The sequence below is a fragment of the Sus scrofa genome, chromosome 14 (assembly GCF_000003025.6).
Source record: "Sus scrofa isolate TJ Tabasco breed Duroc chromosome 14, Sscrofa11.1, whole genome shotgun sequence".
In the NCBI taxonomy this organism is placed as follows: Eukaryota; Metazoa; Chordata; class Mammalia; order Artiodactyla; family Suidae; genus Sus; species Sus scrofa.
Window position 1 is genome coordinate 109,780,570 of NC_010456.5, and position 17,907 is coordinate 109,798,476.

General features: G+C 41.7%; 1 protein-coding gene across 3 annotated transcripts in view; it reads right to left on the bottom strand.

Moving 5' to 3' along the window:
- Positions 1 to 17,907, bottom strand: part of HPSE2 (heparanase 2 (inactive)) — a 704,554-nt gene that overhangs the window by 16,059 nt on the left and 670,588 nt on the right. For all 3 annotated transcript variants that reach the window (XM_021072269.1, XM_021072270.1, XM_021072271.1), the window contains exons 10-11: positions 14,102 to 14,247; positions 7,036 to 7,182 (exon numbers count right to left, since the gene is read on the bottom strand). In XM_021072269.1, the coding sequence (XP_020927928.1) occupies positions 7,036 to 7,182; positions 14,102 to 14,247 (293 nt within the window). The remainder of the gene's footprint in view (positions 1 to 7,035; positions 7,183 to 14,101; positions 14,248 to 17,907) is intronic.

Sequence of the window (17,907 nt, forward strand, 5' to 3'; positions counted from 1 at the left end):
AACTGGAGGCTAGGTGTTTTCTAGCTCCATATCTTAATAGTTGTGTGACTCTTTGATAAAGTCACTTAGTGCCCTAAGGTTCAGTTTCTTCAACTCTAAAATGGGAGGGAGGTGGGAATTGTTCTGTTTATTTCATGGTGCTGTTCAGAGTATTAAGTAAGATAATGGCTTTAAAGCCCTTTGTTGTCTATGAAGACCCAGCCACAGGCACAGTGGGCCCCAGTGTTCTTATGAAATTAGATATTCAGACAGATATCCTTCCCTAGAGGTCTTTGAACATAGAGCATCTTCTGGTCCAGATGTCCTAGCCACAGACTGTCTGAGGACAGGGGAATGAACCGACCACCTTGAAATGTTATTCACCCAAGGTTCCTAGTGCTGCCGATTCCCTCAGGTCAGGGTGTCAGAAGAGAAAAGCCAGTGTTATGAAAGTTGTTTTCTTCTTTTCCAGTTCTTGGCTTGTTTTCCCTCCAAATGGAACTGAATATGACACATAGGGAAGAATGCTGGGATCTGACCAAACACCTGCTCCTGGTTTGACTTTCCCCCACAAAGTGAATCCTCCTGTTTTGTTTTTTTGTTTGTTTTTGTTTTTGTTTGTTTTTTGATGTAAATTGACTTGTTTGGCTCAACTTTATTTATGGTTGAAAGACACTGGAGACATTTATGTCTTGGGTAGAACTGCTACCCTAGAGGATAATGTTCATTGATTTGTGATCACATGAGGTGTTGGGCACATTTTCTTATAGATAGTAGAGCTGCCCCAAAGGTACTCTTTGACTTATCTAGAAGGGGAACTATTACTGTTTTGGGTGTAAATGGTTAGTCTTTCCCTCAGAAAGATGAGAAACCAAGGAACATGATAGAGGAAGGACTTGTAGCTAGAGATTTTTTGGAAACAAATTAGCCTGGTATTTTGCACAGCAAAGGAAACCAAAAAGAAAACTTACAGAATGGGAGAAAATAGTGTCAAATGATGCAACTGACAAGGGCTTAATCTCTAAAATATACAAACAACTTATACAACTCACAGCAAAAAAGCCAACAACCCAATGGAAAAATGGGCAAAAAACCTGAATAGACATTTCTCCGAAGACATACAGATGGCCAACAAGCACATGAAAAAATGCTCAACATCACTGATTATTAGAGAAATGCAAATCAAAACTACTATGAGGTACCATCTCACACCAGTCAGAATGGCCATCATTAATAAGTCAGCAAATAACAAACGCTGGAGGGGGTGTGGAGAAAAGGGAATGCTCATGCACAGCTGGTGGGAATGTAAGCTGCTACAACCACTATGGAGAACAGTATGGAGGTACCTTAGAAAACTTTACACAGAACTACGATATAACTCAGCAATCACATTCTTGGGCATAGATCCGGACAAAACTTCCCTTAAAAAATACACATGCACCTGCAAATTCATTGCAGCACTATTCACAATAGCCAAGACATGGAATCAATCCGAATATGCACTGATAGATGATTGTATCAGGAAGATGTGGTAGATATACACAATGGAATACTACTCAGCCATAAAAAAGAAGAAAATAATGCCATTTGCAACAACATGGATGGAACTAGAGACTCTCATACTGAGTGAAGTAAGTCGGAAAGAGAAAGACCAAGACCATATGATATCACTTATGTCTGGAATCTAATATATGGCACAAATGAACCTTTCCACAGAAAAGAAAATCATGGACTTGGAGAACAGACTTATGGTTTCCAAGGGGGAGGAGGAGGGAGTGGGGTGGTTGGGGAGCTTGGGATTAACAGATGCAGACTACTGCCTTTGGAATGGATTAGCAATGAGATCCTACTGTGTAGCACTGGGAACTATGCCTAGTCACTTATGCTGGAGCATGATAATGTGAGAAAAAGAATGTACACATGTATGTGTGACTGGGTTACTCTACTGTACAGGAGAAAATTGACAGAACACTGTAGATCAGCTATAATGGAAAAATAAAAATCATTACACCAAAAAAAAAAATTAGGAGTTCCCATCTTGGCGCAGTGGTTAACGAATCTGACTAGGAACCATGAGGTTGCGGGTTCGGTCCCTTCCCTTGCTCAGTGGGTTAACGGTCCGGCGTTGCCGTGAGCTGTGGTGTAGGTCACAGATGTGGCTCAGATCCTGCGTTGATGTGGCTCTGGCGTAGGCCAGTGGCTGCATCTCCGATTGGACCCCTAGCCTGGGAACCTCCATATGCCGCGGGAGCGGCCCAAAGAAATAGCAAAAAGACAAAAAAAAAAAAAAAAAATTAGCCTGGTATTACCATACTTTCTCTTGCAGCACCAGTTTCTTTGTGTGGCCTTTGGTGACTTGAAGAAGCTAGTCTTCTGTGACCACTGAGACAATGAGCTCCAAAAGTGAAGTGGAAGTTGGGGCAGGGAGGGGAATGGAAGAGAATAATTGAGTTTGATGGGAAGCAGTAATCTCTGACCTCAACCTCCCTCTGAGTAAAGAATCTTAGAGCACCTCTGAGAGATGGCCATGGCCACTCATTCTTTGATAGGCTACCTCTTGAGAAAATCTGTCCTTGGTCAAACCAGGCAAACCTTAAAATGAGCCTGCTTTGTGGTGGAACCCTTCTCTTTTAAATTGCATTCCCTGGTTTCCTGTCATTTTAAAGGATTCTAGGCCAAATCTATTTTCTTTCACCTAGCAAGCCTTTGACTACCTGAACAAAGTCCTCACAACTTACCTTATTTTTCCTGAATTACATTTCTCCATTTCCGTCAGCCATCATTGAGGACCATGTATTTCAGACACAGAGTACTCTTCTCTGGTATACACTGCAGTTTTCTAAAAGCTTCCCTTCTCCTATCACACAGGGTATAGATACCCACTTTTTGTCTGGTCTCCAGGGGGAAAACTGTTTCTTACATAAAAAGTTGAGACTTGAGTGGTGAGTCTTATGACTGGTTCACTCACTGAGATGAGGAACAGGAACCATCACTGTGGATCTGGATGCCTGGACTATGACTGAGGTGTGGCCCCAGGGGATGCTTCCTGTGCAGGAACTAACATCCCTGAGCCCTGAGTTCACAGGGAGCTACCTTTCAGAGTTCTGAAATATATCCAGACCTGATAGCAATTCTAAGAGAAGGAGAATCACCCCATGTTCTCTACCAATCAAAAAAGTTTGCCAGCATTTCTCTACGCCTGAAACCCCAGGCCCAGATGCCCAATTGGTAGCTTGAATGGGACACTGAATTTGCTCTATGTCCTCTTCCTGGTGCCTCAAGATAGAAGTGGTTACAGGCTCCCAGAGCTCTCAGTTCTCTTCTAAACTAATATAGCTTCAGGCTACAGCAAGGACTTAGCAGGCACAGAACAAACAATCTGGCCCCAGAGGCTTATAATAGAGAGAAGGAGACACCAAAGTCTGAAATCACTTCCTAGCATTTCCTTTTATCCTTTCCAGCAGAGTCTGCTGCACCAAAACCACACCCTTCCTATGAGACCCCATCACAGAAGCACTGAGACTCTTGCTCTTATTAGCGGTCACTGAGCTGGAGTGCAGGACTGAACATGGCATCCCTGTCTGGCAGTTTACAATCAGAGATGGTGCAGCACATGCTCTCTAAAATGAGAGAGGTGTTAAATTAGCAGTAGTTCACAAGAAGAGGGACAGGCTTGGAGAAGTGAGTGAAGGGCCCAAAGTTTCACAGTGAAGTAGTGGCAGGATGAGGGCTGGAATCCAGTTCGGTTGACTTCCAATCCAAAAACTCTCTTTAATATACCACATGCAAAACCATACGTGCTTGTCTGTATTTATACTTATATATGCATGGGTGTGTGAAAATTTCATTTGTAGAAGGTTTCATTTCACCCATACGCTCTGTAATTCTCACAGTAACCCCATCTGATAGGTAGGGGAGCTGTGGTTTGATCACTCAGGTAAATGGTAGCAAGTGGATTCATATCCAGGCTTTCTGGTTCCAGCTCCCTCTTCTTCCAATTATTTGACATTGTGATTTGACTTTGGTGGGTGTTACAAATCTTTCTGCAGCATCCTTGTGGAATGAAAGTCTCTTTTCCTCTGTCCCTTGCCAACTTTTTCAACAAAGCCATAACATAGCCCCTCATCAATCTGGTGACAAGGTGACGTGCAAGAGAGCATAACTGGAAATACAGCATAATTGGTAGGCCGTGAGAATCACTTTAGTCACTCTTAAGGGCAGGTAAAAGCAGGTCAGGGGCCAAGGTGTGGTCAGGTTCAAGTATCAGAAGAGTCATCCCAGAGGCAGAGATGTAGAATGGGGTAAATAGGGTTAGGGGTTGTGCCCTCCACCTTGGCTGGTGGAGAAATAGGCTCAAAAAATGATGTTACCTCCTGGACCAGCATTTCATCACATCTCATGGTTTTGCATCGATGCAATTCTTATGTCTTTTTATCATAATCTTATTTATTTTTACTTTTATTTTTAATTTAATTTTTTCTAGGGGTCTAATCGGAGCTGTAGCTGCTGGCCTATGCCACAGCCACAGCGATGCCAAATCTGAGCTGAATCTGCAACCTATACCACAGCTCACGGCCACGCCGGATCCTTAACCCACTGAGCAAGGCCAGGGATTGAACCCACAACCTCATGGTTCCTAGTCAGATTCGTTAACCACTGCGCCACGACAGGAACTCCCTTTTTATCATAATCTTAACAAATGTCTTATCCATACATTATCTTAAAAGCCTGAGAAGACCCCACTTTTGAAGAACATTCTTAGAGCTGTTGTTCACGTCTTCCCCAACTGGCTAGAGTTCTGAGTTGAAGAAAAGGAAGGCAGTGGGTATTTACTGAGCATTTACTATATCAGAAACTTTACCCAGATGACTTCACTCACTCCTCTCCACATGAGAAGTTCTACAGATGAAGAAACCAAGGTTCATAAAGATTATGTACCTTGTCTCAGGAAACGGAGCCAGCAAGTGGCAGAGCAGGTGTCGACATCTCAGCCTTAGACTAAGGCATCTGGGGCATGTCGTTTTCCTGACACTGGACAGGACTCAGCTCGTAGGCTCCTGGGTTCCAGAGGACCCTGAACTGTCACAATCACTGCTGAGGAGTTAAGCCCCTTAGCCAGACATGACTTTGTGGGTTATTGCTGGATGGTAGTGGGAGACTTCATATTCAAAGGCCTCAGAAAATCAGACCGGGATGAGACTTTTAGAGTGGGAAGGGACCTTACCAAATATATAGCAGCTCCTAAATTTTGCAGGTGAGGAAACTGAGGCCTAGAGATTAGGATTAAAGGATTTCCCCAGGTTGTATGATTATTTTGTGAACCAGAACCAAGTTTCCTGCCTAGAATGAAGACCAAGAACTCAGCATGTCCAGTTGTGAACCACTGGGAAACAGGGAGAGATGAGATTAAATGCTCATGGGAGTTCTGCTGGTATAGACAAGACTGAGAGGAAAGAAAAGGGGAAGCAATGTACATGCAGCCAGAAAAAAAGGGCCAGTGTATGAACCAAGCCTAGAAATACTGGTCTAGAGTGGGCCAAAGAGACTCAGTAAGTGACTTCCCAGATTGCATTTTGTTCCCATTGCACATACAGTTGGAAGCCAAATGCAAGCCACCAAAGTTGCAGTGAAACAGTGAACAATTACAGTGCAAATAGTTGTGGGCAGTTGTGGGAGTACAAACCACCTGCTCCAAGTTTACAGCTTTGTTAAACTTGGTAAACATTAAATATGGAATGGGAATGCTCCCAGTCTGTACAGCATCCTGTGCCTTCCCGGGAGGCCTTCCTCTGGGATGGGGTGGCCTTGCCCTTGACCAGGGCCAGGCCCTTCTCACCGTGACCCAGAGCTGCTTTCTGTTGGTAGAGGTCAGCGGTGTCCATAGTCTCTAGAAAAGACTGAGGGAGGTAAGAGTATCACAGAACTTTAAAGAGACCACCGAGCTCCTAGCATATAATTTCTCTTAATGTCAGATAAGGAAATTGAGTTCCAGGGGGCTGATGTGCCCAAAGTTAGAAAGTTAGGGGCAGAACTGACTTTTTTTTCCTTACAGTTTTTTTTTTTTATAGTTATTTCCCTGATACATTTTTTTCCTATTGTACTTACAGTGTTTTTGTCTTTTCATGGCCGCACCTGCGGCATATGGAGGTTCCCAGGCTAAGGGTCTAATTGGAGCTACAGCTGCCCGGCCTATGCCAGAGCCACAGAAATGCCAGATCCACCAGGTCCGAGCCACGTCTGCGACCTACACCACAGCTCATGGCAACGTCGGATCCTTAACCCACTGAGCCAGGCCAGGGATCGCTGGATCCTTAACCCACTGAACAAGGCCAGGGATCGAACCCACGACCTCATGGCTCCTAGTCAGATTCGTTTCCACTGTGCCACGACGGGTACTCCTCCGGTGTTTTTTGTGTGTTTGTTTGTTTGTTTTTTAATTTTATTTCTTTCTCTGAGTTTTAATTTTTTATTTCTTTTTTATTAATCTAAAAATCAATCCAAATTACCCCCAAATAAATCTTTTAATTAAATCCAAATTTTTAATTCAATAGAACTGATTCCTAATCTCTGAACTTCTGATCCTTTGTCCAGCGCTCCTTCCTCTAAGCTCCATAAAGTTGGTAGATGATGCTAAACACGGAGTTACTACGGAATTACAGCATTATGGAATGTTACAACCAGAAGGGACATGGTTCTTAACTACCAGTGTTTTTGCTTGTCAATTGACAACCTGCTACTAGCACTTTGTGGGCAGGGACCAAGAATGCTAAATAGCTTGAAATGTGATCATCCTGCATAATGAAGAATCCACCAGTGCAGATACCAAGAGTGTTCTTGTTGAGATTTTTTTTTTTTTTTGGTCCATTATTAGACTTTAGGTTGGGTACTCTAAGTCTAGAGACAAGGAGGGGCTTGACCAGAGTCCTAAAGGGAGCAAGTGGTCCCTGAGTGAATTAGCAGCAACCTTGGTGCCCTCTGCAAAGGGCTCGCCCCAGCTCTCTCCACACCCAGCTGCTACTGTGCTTGTTCCTAAGCTGTTTCTGGGTCAGCACTTACTTGGACTTGAGGCCCTCCTGTCCATATGGCTGCAGCAGGTACTGGTGCACGAGCTTGTCCCTGAGAGTCCCTGCCAGCTTGATTTTCTTTCTTGATCGGTGCAAGTTGATGATAAAAAGTGTAATGGACCCTCGAACATAGTTGTGGCTGATATCCAGAAAAAGAGAGAGAGAGATGGAAACATAGTGGTCTGTTAGATGCTTCTAAATCATTAACAGGCTGCATGAAATAGGACTACCCCAGGAAACGGCACGTATTTTATGGTTCTTGGCCATCCTAGACCTTCAAAGACAGGAAGGTCTTGTTATTGTGGTTTCCTGCAATACCTACTTCCCACGACACTCCCTTTGTTTTTGTTTAAATGTATTCCAATGATTTTAGAAAACAAAATATCTTTTTCTGAGTATGGAAGTAAAATATGCTCATTGGAAAAAAGAGAGACACAAAAAAGAAAAAGAAAAATCCCCCATAATCTAAGTATCTTAAGATAGGATCATATTATGGTAGACATCCTTCCACTATTTTTAGTTTAGTAATTCGATACTTACTGAAATACATAGGCATTTCTCAATTTTTACATAATTGGGATCACATTGTTCACACAATTTTTTAGGTCATGAACATCTTAAACATGCTGCCATGTTATGATAAAAAGGATGCTAAATTCTTAAATCACAGACACATTTAACTAACCCCCTCCTTCAGGGACTTATGTTGCTTTTCATTTTTGGCTGTTATAAGTTATGTGATGAAGGACTTCGCTTACACACACTTTTCGCACAGCACGATTCTTTCTGATGGATAACATTAGCTGAAAGGGAGTGTGGTGTATGACTCCTCACCAGACAGGCTAGCTCATTCCCAGTGATGCCCTTCCCTGCTCTGTTGAACCCCAGAGTGAGCTTGGATTGGCTTTGGTCAGTGCAATGTGGGGGGACATGTTAAAGCCTGGGCAGAGGCTTTTGGGAGACAGCCCATATTTTGCCCTGTCTCTCTTCCCTTTGTCAGAAGACTATCAATGTTCTTGATGGAGGCTGCTGCTCTGTTGATCTGCATCCTGGAATGAGGATGGTGTGGAGGAGAGCTACAGCTGAGCCTGACAGACAAGCAGTGTGACAAAGAATACATTTTCTCATTGAAAGCCATGGAGATTTGGAAGTCTTTCGTTATTGGAGCCTAACCTCATCTATCCTGACTAATACACACATTTTGATAATATTGATATTAGCTAGAAAGCTGGATCAGTTTGCTTTGATCACCTATGTATGAGAGCACCCATTGTCTCATACCCTAAGAACATTGGATATTAACCTTTTAAAATATTTCTTTCAACCTGAGAAGTGATAATGAGATTTCAATGTTGTATTCACTTGTATTTTTTTAAAATTCATGTTGGGGTGCAATTTTTTTTTCGTTCGCCTGCTTGCCATTTCATTTCTTCTTTTATAAACTGTTCATATCTTTTGCCCATTTTCTATGGATTTATAAAAGCTATTTATTTATTTGCTTTTTTATTTTTTGTCTTTTTCCCTTTTCTAGGGCACATGGAGGGTCCCAGGCCAGGGGTCAAATCCGAGCTACAGCTGCCAGCTACAGCCACAGCCACAGCAATGCCAGATCCGAGCCACATCTGTGACCTACACCACAGCTCACAGCAATGCTGGATCCTTAACCCACTGATCAAGGCCAGGGAGCGAACCTACAACCTCATGGTTCCTAGTTGGATTCATTAACCACTGAGCCACGGCGGGAACTCCTATTTATTTATTAAAGATAGTGATCCCCCTTTTTTTTTTTTTTGTCTTTTTGCCTTTTCTAGGGCTGCTCCCGTGGCCTATGGAGGTTCCCCGTGGCCTATGGAGGTTCCCACGCTATTTGGAGCTGTTGCTGCCGGCCTACACCACAGCCACAGAAACATGGGATCTGAGCCATGTCTGCAACCTACACCACAGCTCACAGCAACACCAGATCCTTGACCCACTGAGTCAGGGATTGAACCCACAACCTCACAGTTCCTAGTCACTGCCCCACGACAGGAACTCCAAAGATAATGATCCTTTGTCTGCATGTATATTGCAAAATCTGCCCCCCCCCCTCATTGACTAATTCAGTTTGTTTACATTGTATTATGATGTATAAAAGTTAAAAACTTTCAGGGAGTCAAATTTATTGACCTTTTTGATTTCTACTTTTGCTGCTTTAGCTACCCCATGATTATAAAATTATTCACTGTTTTGGAATCCTTTTAAACCAGCACAGGACCTTTGGAAGACTGAGAGAACTACATGCCTACATGCAAGGGCCTTTTAGCATGTATCAACAGAACTATAATGATTTCCTTCTCGTAGGAAAAGACTTTGTTTCCAAGGGGTCCCTCAGGGCCCCATCTGGATGGGTTAATGAGAGGAAACAGAAAAAATGACCTGCTCCTGCCTTCAAAGGAGGAGTTCAGAGAGAAACTCAAAGTCAACTGTGCCCAGAGGAAAATATCATTCTTTGCAGAAATAGCATCCCCCAGCCTCTGGGTCACTTATCTCTGTTTCTAAAGGCACTAATTAAGAGGTGAGTGACCAAGGGCAGATCAATATGATAACTTGGATTTTTTTTTAAAAATACAGTTTCCAGGGCTCACTCCTGGAGATTTTTATTCAATCCATTTGTGATTGGAGCTTAGGAATCAATAATTAAAAAAAAATCTTTCCAGGATATTCCGGCAGATGAGTTTGGTTTGGGAACCACTTGCCTAGAATAATTCATTAAGTTTATGAGAAGCGTCCCCCAAGTATATCCTTCTGGCTGTGTGTCCGATGATTTTTCTTGCATCTGTAAGGAGGGTACATTTATTGGCATCGAGGGCTTTTTGAATGCCTGTATTGATATTTTGATAAATCATTAAATGACTCTTCTATCTGGCCCCTTTTCTTTTGGTCCTTTTTCTCAATCCCCTGAAGCATGTGAACTAGCTTCTGGAGCCAAATGAGTTAGGTCGGAAGAGAATGCTAATTTATTTGAGCAGACCGTGTCATCAGAGATCTGAAGAGAGATGCTGCTAGTCTGTCTCAGTGTTTTCCATCATTAAAGAACACCAACTGCATCCCACTGGTGGGCTTTAAGCTTAGCTCAGCTGTGTGCAAAACTGAGGAAGACATCATTAACTACAGGTATTCTGTAGAGCGTGAGCTAAAGTAGGCATCTGTGGGTACCAATTTCCACAGATTGCAGCAAATCCTTCTGCTAACTACCATCAAACAACCTTCTCGAAGGCCAGTGTTGGAGGAGGAGAGAGCTGCGTGCTTGCATTTACGAGTTTCTCCTCTGCAGACTGGGGCAGAACAAGCCCTTGGAGACAGCAGAGGAGAAGGGCGGGATGTGGGGAAGTGGTGGGTGGGAGAGAGACCTGAAATCATAGCATTGCTTCAGGGAAAGCTATCTTTTCAAGCTGCTTGGCAGTGGTCTGACTTCCATTTACATAGTTCCCCTGGGAAGACAAACCAGCACTGCAAGCCAGCACAGACCCCAACTTGCTGAGGATCTCACAGAACTCAAGAGCCCCCTCAGGTAGCAGTTGGCATCGAAGGCTGCCTCAACCAGCCCTTTCTCTGCTTGGCTGGTGGGCAAAGACATTGAGCAGAGAGGACTTTTGGCCTTGAAGACACATTCTTGGCCAGGGAGTACGGCACCAACCTGAAAGCACTGTGCTGAGAATTCACATTTCTGAAGAATGTACATTCTCTGCCCACAGAAAAATAATCTTGGAGGAGTATACTGCTAACCTTCTGATGTCGTCAAGTCCAGGTGGCTTTTGGTTCTCCTGGGTAATACCCTTTTCTATCTGGTAGAACATCTATCTTGCTCCCTGTCTCACTTGTGGTGAGGCTTTTTCACCAGCAGAAGATGCATGTATCTGGAGTTCATCTTTCTGCCTGACATCTCTGCACTGCCATGGCAGGAAGAGGGCGTGAGTCAGGAGCAGGGCTGCAACTGGAATATCGTGGATGTAGGAGGTGAGGGGTATCATATGCGGTGGTGTATCCTGACCTACAGATAAAAAACAGTCCCTGTTCTAGAAATGTCTCCTGTGAAGTTGGGAGACTAGGAAAGGGAAGGGAGGATGATGCTTTGAGATCCATGGCATTTCCAGTCAAAGTCGATGTGTCTGAAAACTGGGTTGGTCCACTGTCTCCAAATCTAATTCAAAGATTTTGGGTTCGGTAAAATTCAGGCCATGTTTTGCCAAACATCTTTTCCCCTAATTTCAAAGCCCCTGTGTATTTTAAGGGAAATTTAATCCACATGTTTCTGATTCATTTACACTTAACTCATCAAAATATTGTTTTGTAAGAGCCATTTGATGTCCAAGAAGCCTCGGGAACCTTTTTATGAGTCTTTAAAAAAACTTCTTCTGAAAAACAGGAAGTCCTGCTTTGCCAATAATAAACGAACTTGAACCCCAAAAGGCTCAATTTTGCTTCAGTATCCACCAGGCTCCAATTGGTTCTGAACTTGGCTATGGACCTCAACTCCTCCCCAGAAAACATACATTGTGTTAGCAGAGTGGTTTACAAAAAGAAGGTTTCCTAGTCAAAACTTATTTGTTCTCTGAATAAGAAGACTTAGGGTGAGAACTGTCATGCTGCCAGTGTCCTAATTTGTTGAGTCTAGAACAGAAAGCAGAAAAGCACCTGCTGGTGGTGGTATGTGTATCTAACTTTTTAACCTAAATCAATCATAGACAACAATGCTCTGGCAGGTGCAGAAAAACCCACAATGCAAGAGATACCATGAGAGGTGATGAGGTTTTCATGCAGAGGTTCATTACTGTCAGAGAGACTGTAAAGGCATTTCTGTGTTATGTAGGCCAAAAGCTCTTTCCAAAAATAAAGTTATTTGCATTATTAATGTTATTATTTGAATACAGGTGTGATAGCATAGAAGCTTTGGAATTCAATACGATAATATAAACGCAAGGATCTGGCAAGATGCTTGGTATACCAACTGTTCAATACAGACTGGAGTGCAGGAGTTGGTTTAATAGACACTTTCTTTGGGTTGTTCTACTGGTAAATTTATACCTTCTCACCCAATCCCTGTTTTGACCAAGGATATATCTCTTCAGAGTATTGGTCAATATTGAACATCGTGAAGCTAACACACCCACTCTGGGACATTTCTGTGACCTTGGCCTCTTCGGCCACAAGAAAACAAAGCTAATTAGGAGTGCTTCCTCATGACTGTTGTGGAGGATGAGGGGGCACAGACAGAGCACGTGGCTTCCCAGAGAGAAGGAGCAGAGATGCCTCCATCCTTGTGCCGACCTATGGACATGGAGGAGACCTGCAAACTCAGCTGGTGCATCCTGCGCCAGCTCAGTGCATCCATTGTGGGGTTTCTTCTCTAATAGGAACAAAAGATCTTCACTCTAATGATTATTAAGGTCATCTGTGGGATAGATTAGTAAAGCTGTCTCTTCCCTTTTTTTTTAATAGGGAGGAGGAGGGGTGGTAACCACAGAAGCACAGCAGCACTATTTCCCTGTGGAGGTCTTGGAGTGACCTCCCACCCCCCAATAGAAGTAGAGGAGAGCTGGTGATATAGACCAGAATATTGAATTCAATGAATGATTTTATGCCAGTGGATGGTAGAATTCTTAATTGCTCCACCATACACCCTTCCTCCTGGCTGATGCCCTATCTCTGCATTCATCTGCTCACTCATGCATGAAACATTCACTGAGACCTTCCTCATGCCAGTCACTCTACTGGACACCAAGAATACACAAGTGAATAAGGCACTGGCCCTGAGTGCACGGTATACTCAGAATATTACTGACAACTTCCCACAAGAATGTCAAGGAACATCAGGATGAACCCTGGGACGAAACTATACGAGGAGACCTCTGTGAGGACGCCCAGATCCTGCGAAGCCCATGGCTTAGCTACTGACAGTTTTCCTTCGGTCCTCAGTCCCACAGTACAAAGGGCACATACTGATGTGCTTCCCAACAGAGACAAAAGGTGCCAAGAGTAATTTTTCTCTCTTGAAGCTGGGGGTCCACCTTTTGGGTGGTTACCCCAGGGCCATGGTGGAGACAAGGAATACAATGTTTCCTTGTGTGGTGATCAGATAACTCCAGCCAAGGCCATAAAGCAGTCACTCTCTGTCAGGTATTGGATTGAGCTTCCTGTTGAGCAAAAGGGATGTTGAAAGCCTCTGGCCTCTGCCCAAGCCAGCCTCTTCTCATCCACAATAGGCACTTGTATCTGCAGACAAGACAACTGGCCCCTGGCCCCTCTATGCTCAGAGTGATTCTTTGAAAAATCTTATCATGATAAATTAATTGGCTTAGCTCCTCTCTCATCAAGGAAAGGGAAGGAGTGTCTGCTGTAACCTGACCACTGGGGCTCTTTGTGCTCTCCAAAGCCCGTGATCAGCCCCTGATAGGCTCGCTGGAATGAAGCTCTGGCTGGAGGTACTTGCTTTCTTCTCCTTTACTCCGACTCCCCCTAAAAAAAGGAAGCCTAGATTTTATTTAACCTTTTAACCTTTGAAATAGCTGAAAAGGGTTTTGAAATAAATTCTGAAAATGGCTCTAAAGTTGGCATGACCACCTTTGGCCATCACAGCTTGGGACACATTGGTATATGGCTAGATTTCTAGTGGTACAGCTCTTCAACATGCATCTTAAAAATGCAGACTATTTCCTCAAGTTCAGCTGGTGCTTCATAGGAACAGATTTATATCTCAGGCCTTGGTTCAGGTGCAGGCACACAAATAAGTCTCCTGGGCATTATTACATCAATTGGCTGAGAGAAAATGCTCAATTAAAAAATTGTTGGATGAGGAAGTAAATGAGCAAGTGGCATGCATTTTTATGAACATTTTATGAACAAATCCTCTAAGTGTGAGAGAGAGGGTTTACTTGGAGAAAAGCCTGTTTGTCAGTGAGCATTTGAAACCTGCAAAGAGCAGGTATAGTGATGGCAGAAGGTGTTTAGTAAGTCTTGAAGGGGTCCTATATGGTATGAAATTCTCGAAGGGGCCCGGAGCCGTCTTTCTGAAGACTTACTTGTGGTGGTTTGTGCAGTGAGCATAAATCCTTAGTTTGTCCCGGATCACTCGGCCTGGCCGTGGCTTCCGTTGGAGCCCAGCCACATGCACGGCCAAGACTTTGGGGCCGATGAGGCGCTTGTAAAGGAGAGAGAGCCAGTAGTCCTGAGGAGAAGAGAGGCAGAGAGTCAGAGAATATATTCAAGCGTTCTGAGTAAACAGACAAACACACAGGCCGTCCAGGCCAGGATCCACTTCTTACCAGGAGGACAGTGAATCAGAACCAGTGAGACCCCAACCCTGTAAGCACGGTCATCCTTGGTTCATAATGAAGTGGGCACTATCTCAAGGAGCCTTGCATCTGACCAAATGAGGAAATGTCAGTGGGGTGGACCCAGAGTGGCATACAAAAGAAATGAAACAAAGTTTTTCCATACAAAATGACAACCAGCTGGGGCTTTAAATTTTCAGCTTTCTTTCCCTACGACTTTATTTTCATGACTTCTGTTTAACTACAGAATGGAAGATTTTCAACCTTTAGGATTGTCATCAATAGGAGAATCTAAAATGCCATCCTCCAAATATTCTCACTAAAACTATGAATGTGGCAGGAGGGAGATGAATTTCCTCCAGGCAGGTGAGCAGAGTCCTGGATTCCAGAGTCAAAAATGCAACAGAAAAATGTTTGCAAACCATAGTGCTAATTCTTGGTCATCTTCAATGATAACGAAACTAAATAATAAAAACAAACTAAAAGTAATGTGATGCTTTTAACTATTCCAGGGTCCATTCATAACTGATTAATAAATATTTAATCTGTAATCCACACATATATTTGAATTTACAAAAGCCAATTTACCATCACCTTAATTTCTACTGTATTTGCTATTATCTTGTTTAGTTTTTACATTTATTTTATATTTGTTTTGTGTTTGTCCTTCTATCCTATTATGGGGTAATGACTTCAGTGTTTAACCAGGTAAAACAGGGCATCCTAATTTGTTTAGAAGCTTCCCTCTTTCCCCCAATTCTGGAATTCAGTGAACATACTATTCAGTGCAGACATGCTATTCAAGGTCTTTTTTGTTTGTTTGTTTGTTTTGGGCCACACCTGGGGTGTATGGAGGTTCCCAGGCTAGGGGTCGAATTGGAGCTGTAGCCTCTGGCCTATACTAGAGCCAAAGCAACACGGGATCCAAGCCGTGTCTGTGATCTACACCACAGCTCAGGGCAATGCCAGATCCTTAACCCACTGAGTGAGGCCGGGATCCAAGCCACGTTCTTATGATACTAGTTGGGTTGGATAACCGTTGAGCCACGATGGGAATTCCGATATTCAAGGTCTTAAAGACTTCAACCATGTTCTTCTCAGCCTTCATCTTTTTAGGCAGAAGCCTCTTAATGATCTTTTCTCCCCGCCTTTGTGCGGTCATATAACATCAGCTGCTTAAAGAAGTCTGATGAACTGCATAAATCAGAATAAAGTCTCAAAGCTTCTTTGCCACAAGAATAGCTCCAAATCTGCCCGATCACTAAGCTTTGCCTAAACATCTAACTTCATTAACTCTAAGTGGCCCCAGGATGGTTGTTACCTATGGTTTCCTTATATTTAGAATGGAAATATTTAATCATTGTCAACCATATGAATGGAAAAAAAAAAAAAACCCTCATCTGTTCAATTTGCTCTTACTTGATTACAATTTCTGTGTTTCTGATTTGAAGTAATCTTTGTGAGGTGGTTATTACAGTCATAATATTTCCAACAGGATGACCACCTTTTTCTTATTGATTTGTAACCTATCTTTTAATATTAGTGGTGAGAATCCTTTGTAATGTTTATGGAAAAAATATTCGGTCCAAGTTTGTAGTTTGCTTTTTATCACATTTTAGGATTTTTTGACTTGGAGAATTTCGAAAATTTTTATAGAAAAATATATCAATCTTTTCTTGTTGATTTCTTCCTTTTCTTTTATTTCTAGAAAGTCCTTCCTCGTACAAGGATCAGATAAATCTTCATGATTTTTTTTGGGTTTTTTAATATTATTTAAAAATTTGACCTTTTAATTCATTGAAAAATATTTTGGTGTATGATACTAACTTTATTACTGTCTAAATAATTTATAAGTTGTTGTATCATCATATAGTGAATAATCTATACCCATCTTCATCACACACTAAATTACATATATATATGAAATATGCATGTATATATTATAATGTATATTATATTACACACTGTATATATTACATTGTATTATAATATTATATAAAATATATTTTAATGTACATTATATTATATAATACATATATTACATATACATATATGTATATATAATACATATACACATATATAATTATATTATGATATATAATATAAAAGACATAATTTTATATGATAATGTAGGTATTATATAACAGATCATATATACCACGTTATATATAACACATATATAAACATAAATATATGCATATATGATATATAATATTTTATGATATGTATGTCACAATGCATATACTGATAAATATGTTATATATAATTCTACATCTGGATTTTCTATTCTCTTCCACTGAACTCTCTATTTATTAAAAATCAGTTTCAGGGGTTCCCGCCATGGCTCAGTGGTTAACGAATCTGACTAGGAACCATGAAGTTGAGGGTTCAATCCCTGGCCTTGCTCAATGGGTTAAGGATCCGGCATTGCTGTGAGCTGTGGCTGAGGTTGCAGATGCAGATCAGATCTGGGGTGGCTGTGGCTGTGGTGTAGGCCGGCAGCTACAGCTCCAACTGGACCCCTAGCCTGGGAATCTCCATATCCCATGGGTGTGGCCCTAGAAAAGACAAAAAGAAAACAACAACAAAAAATCAATTTCACATCATTTTCATTATTATAATTTATATTTTAATACCTAGAAATTCAAATTTATTTCATTATAATTTTTCTTTCCTTGTTCAAACATTATTTAATTAGTTATATTCATTTTTCTAAATAAACTCTGAAATCTTTTCTCATAGTAGTTGTTGCAGAGAATTTTGAAACTAGCATGAATTTTATTCTATGTTTGATTAGCTTGTTTGTTTCTATCTTTTTGTGTACTGCCAGGATGCTTATAGGAGTCATGTTTTACCCTTGATATTTGAACTTTTACCAGGAATGTGTCAATGTGAGTTTCTGCATTAATTTGCCTATATTTGGGGACTACTCTTAATCAGAAAGACTAAGGCCTTTCTTCAACCTGTAAGAATTTACTTTAAATATAGCTTCAAATTTTTATGTATATGTTTTCCACATACAGGAAACAGAGTTTTTAAAAAGAGACGGCACAAATGGGGAACTGGGAGAAGAATAAGGGTGAGAGGGGCATCTGAAAATGGTACATGGAACTAAAAAATAAGATGCAAATTTCACATTCACTTTGGCTTTTAACTTGCTATCAGACTTACCAACCAAAATCCTAGATTTCCCTGAGAGGAATCTACATTCTACATTGATTAAAGACTTAACTATGAAAGAGAAAACCCTATTTGGGCATTAAACTATACATAGTACTCTCTCTCTCTCTCTCTCTATACACACACACACACACACACACACACACACACACATACACACACATATACATACACATATATAACCAACAAAGACCTACTTATAGCACAGGGAACTATACTCAGTATCTTGTACTAACCTAGAATGGAAAAGAATCTTAATAAAGAATATATATAAAAACTCTGACTTCCCTCTCCCACTGTCCTTATCTCTCTCTCTTGTAAGCCAGCTCTTGGCAGAATCAAATTATAGTTCCTTTCTTTCTCCCTCTCTCTAT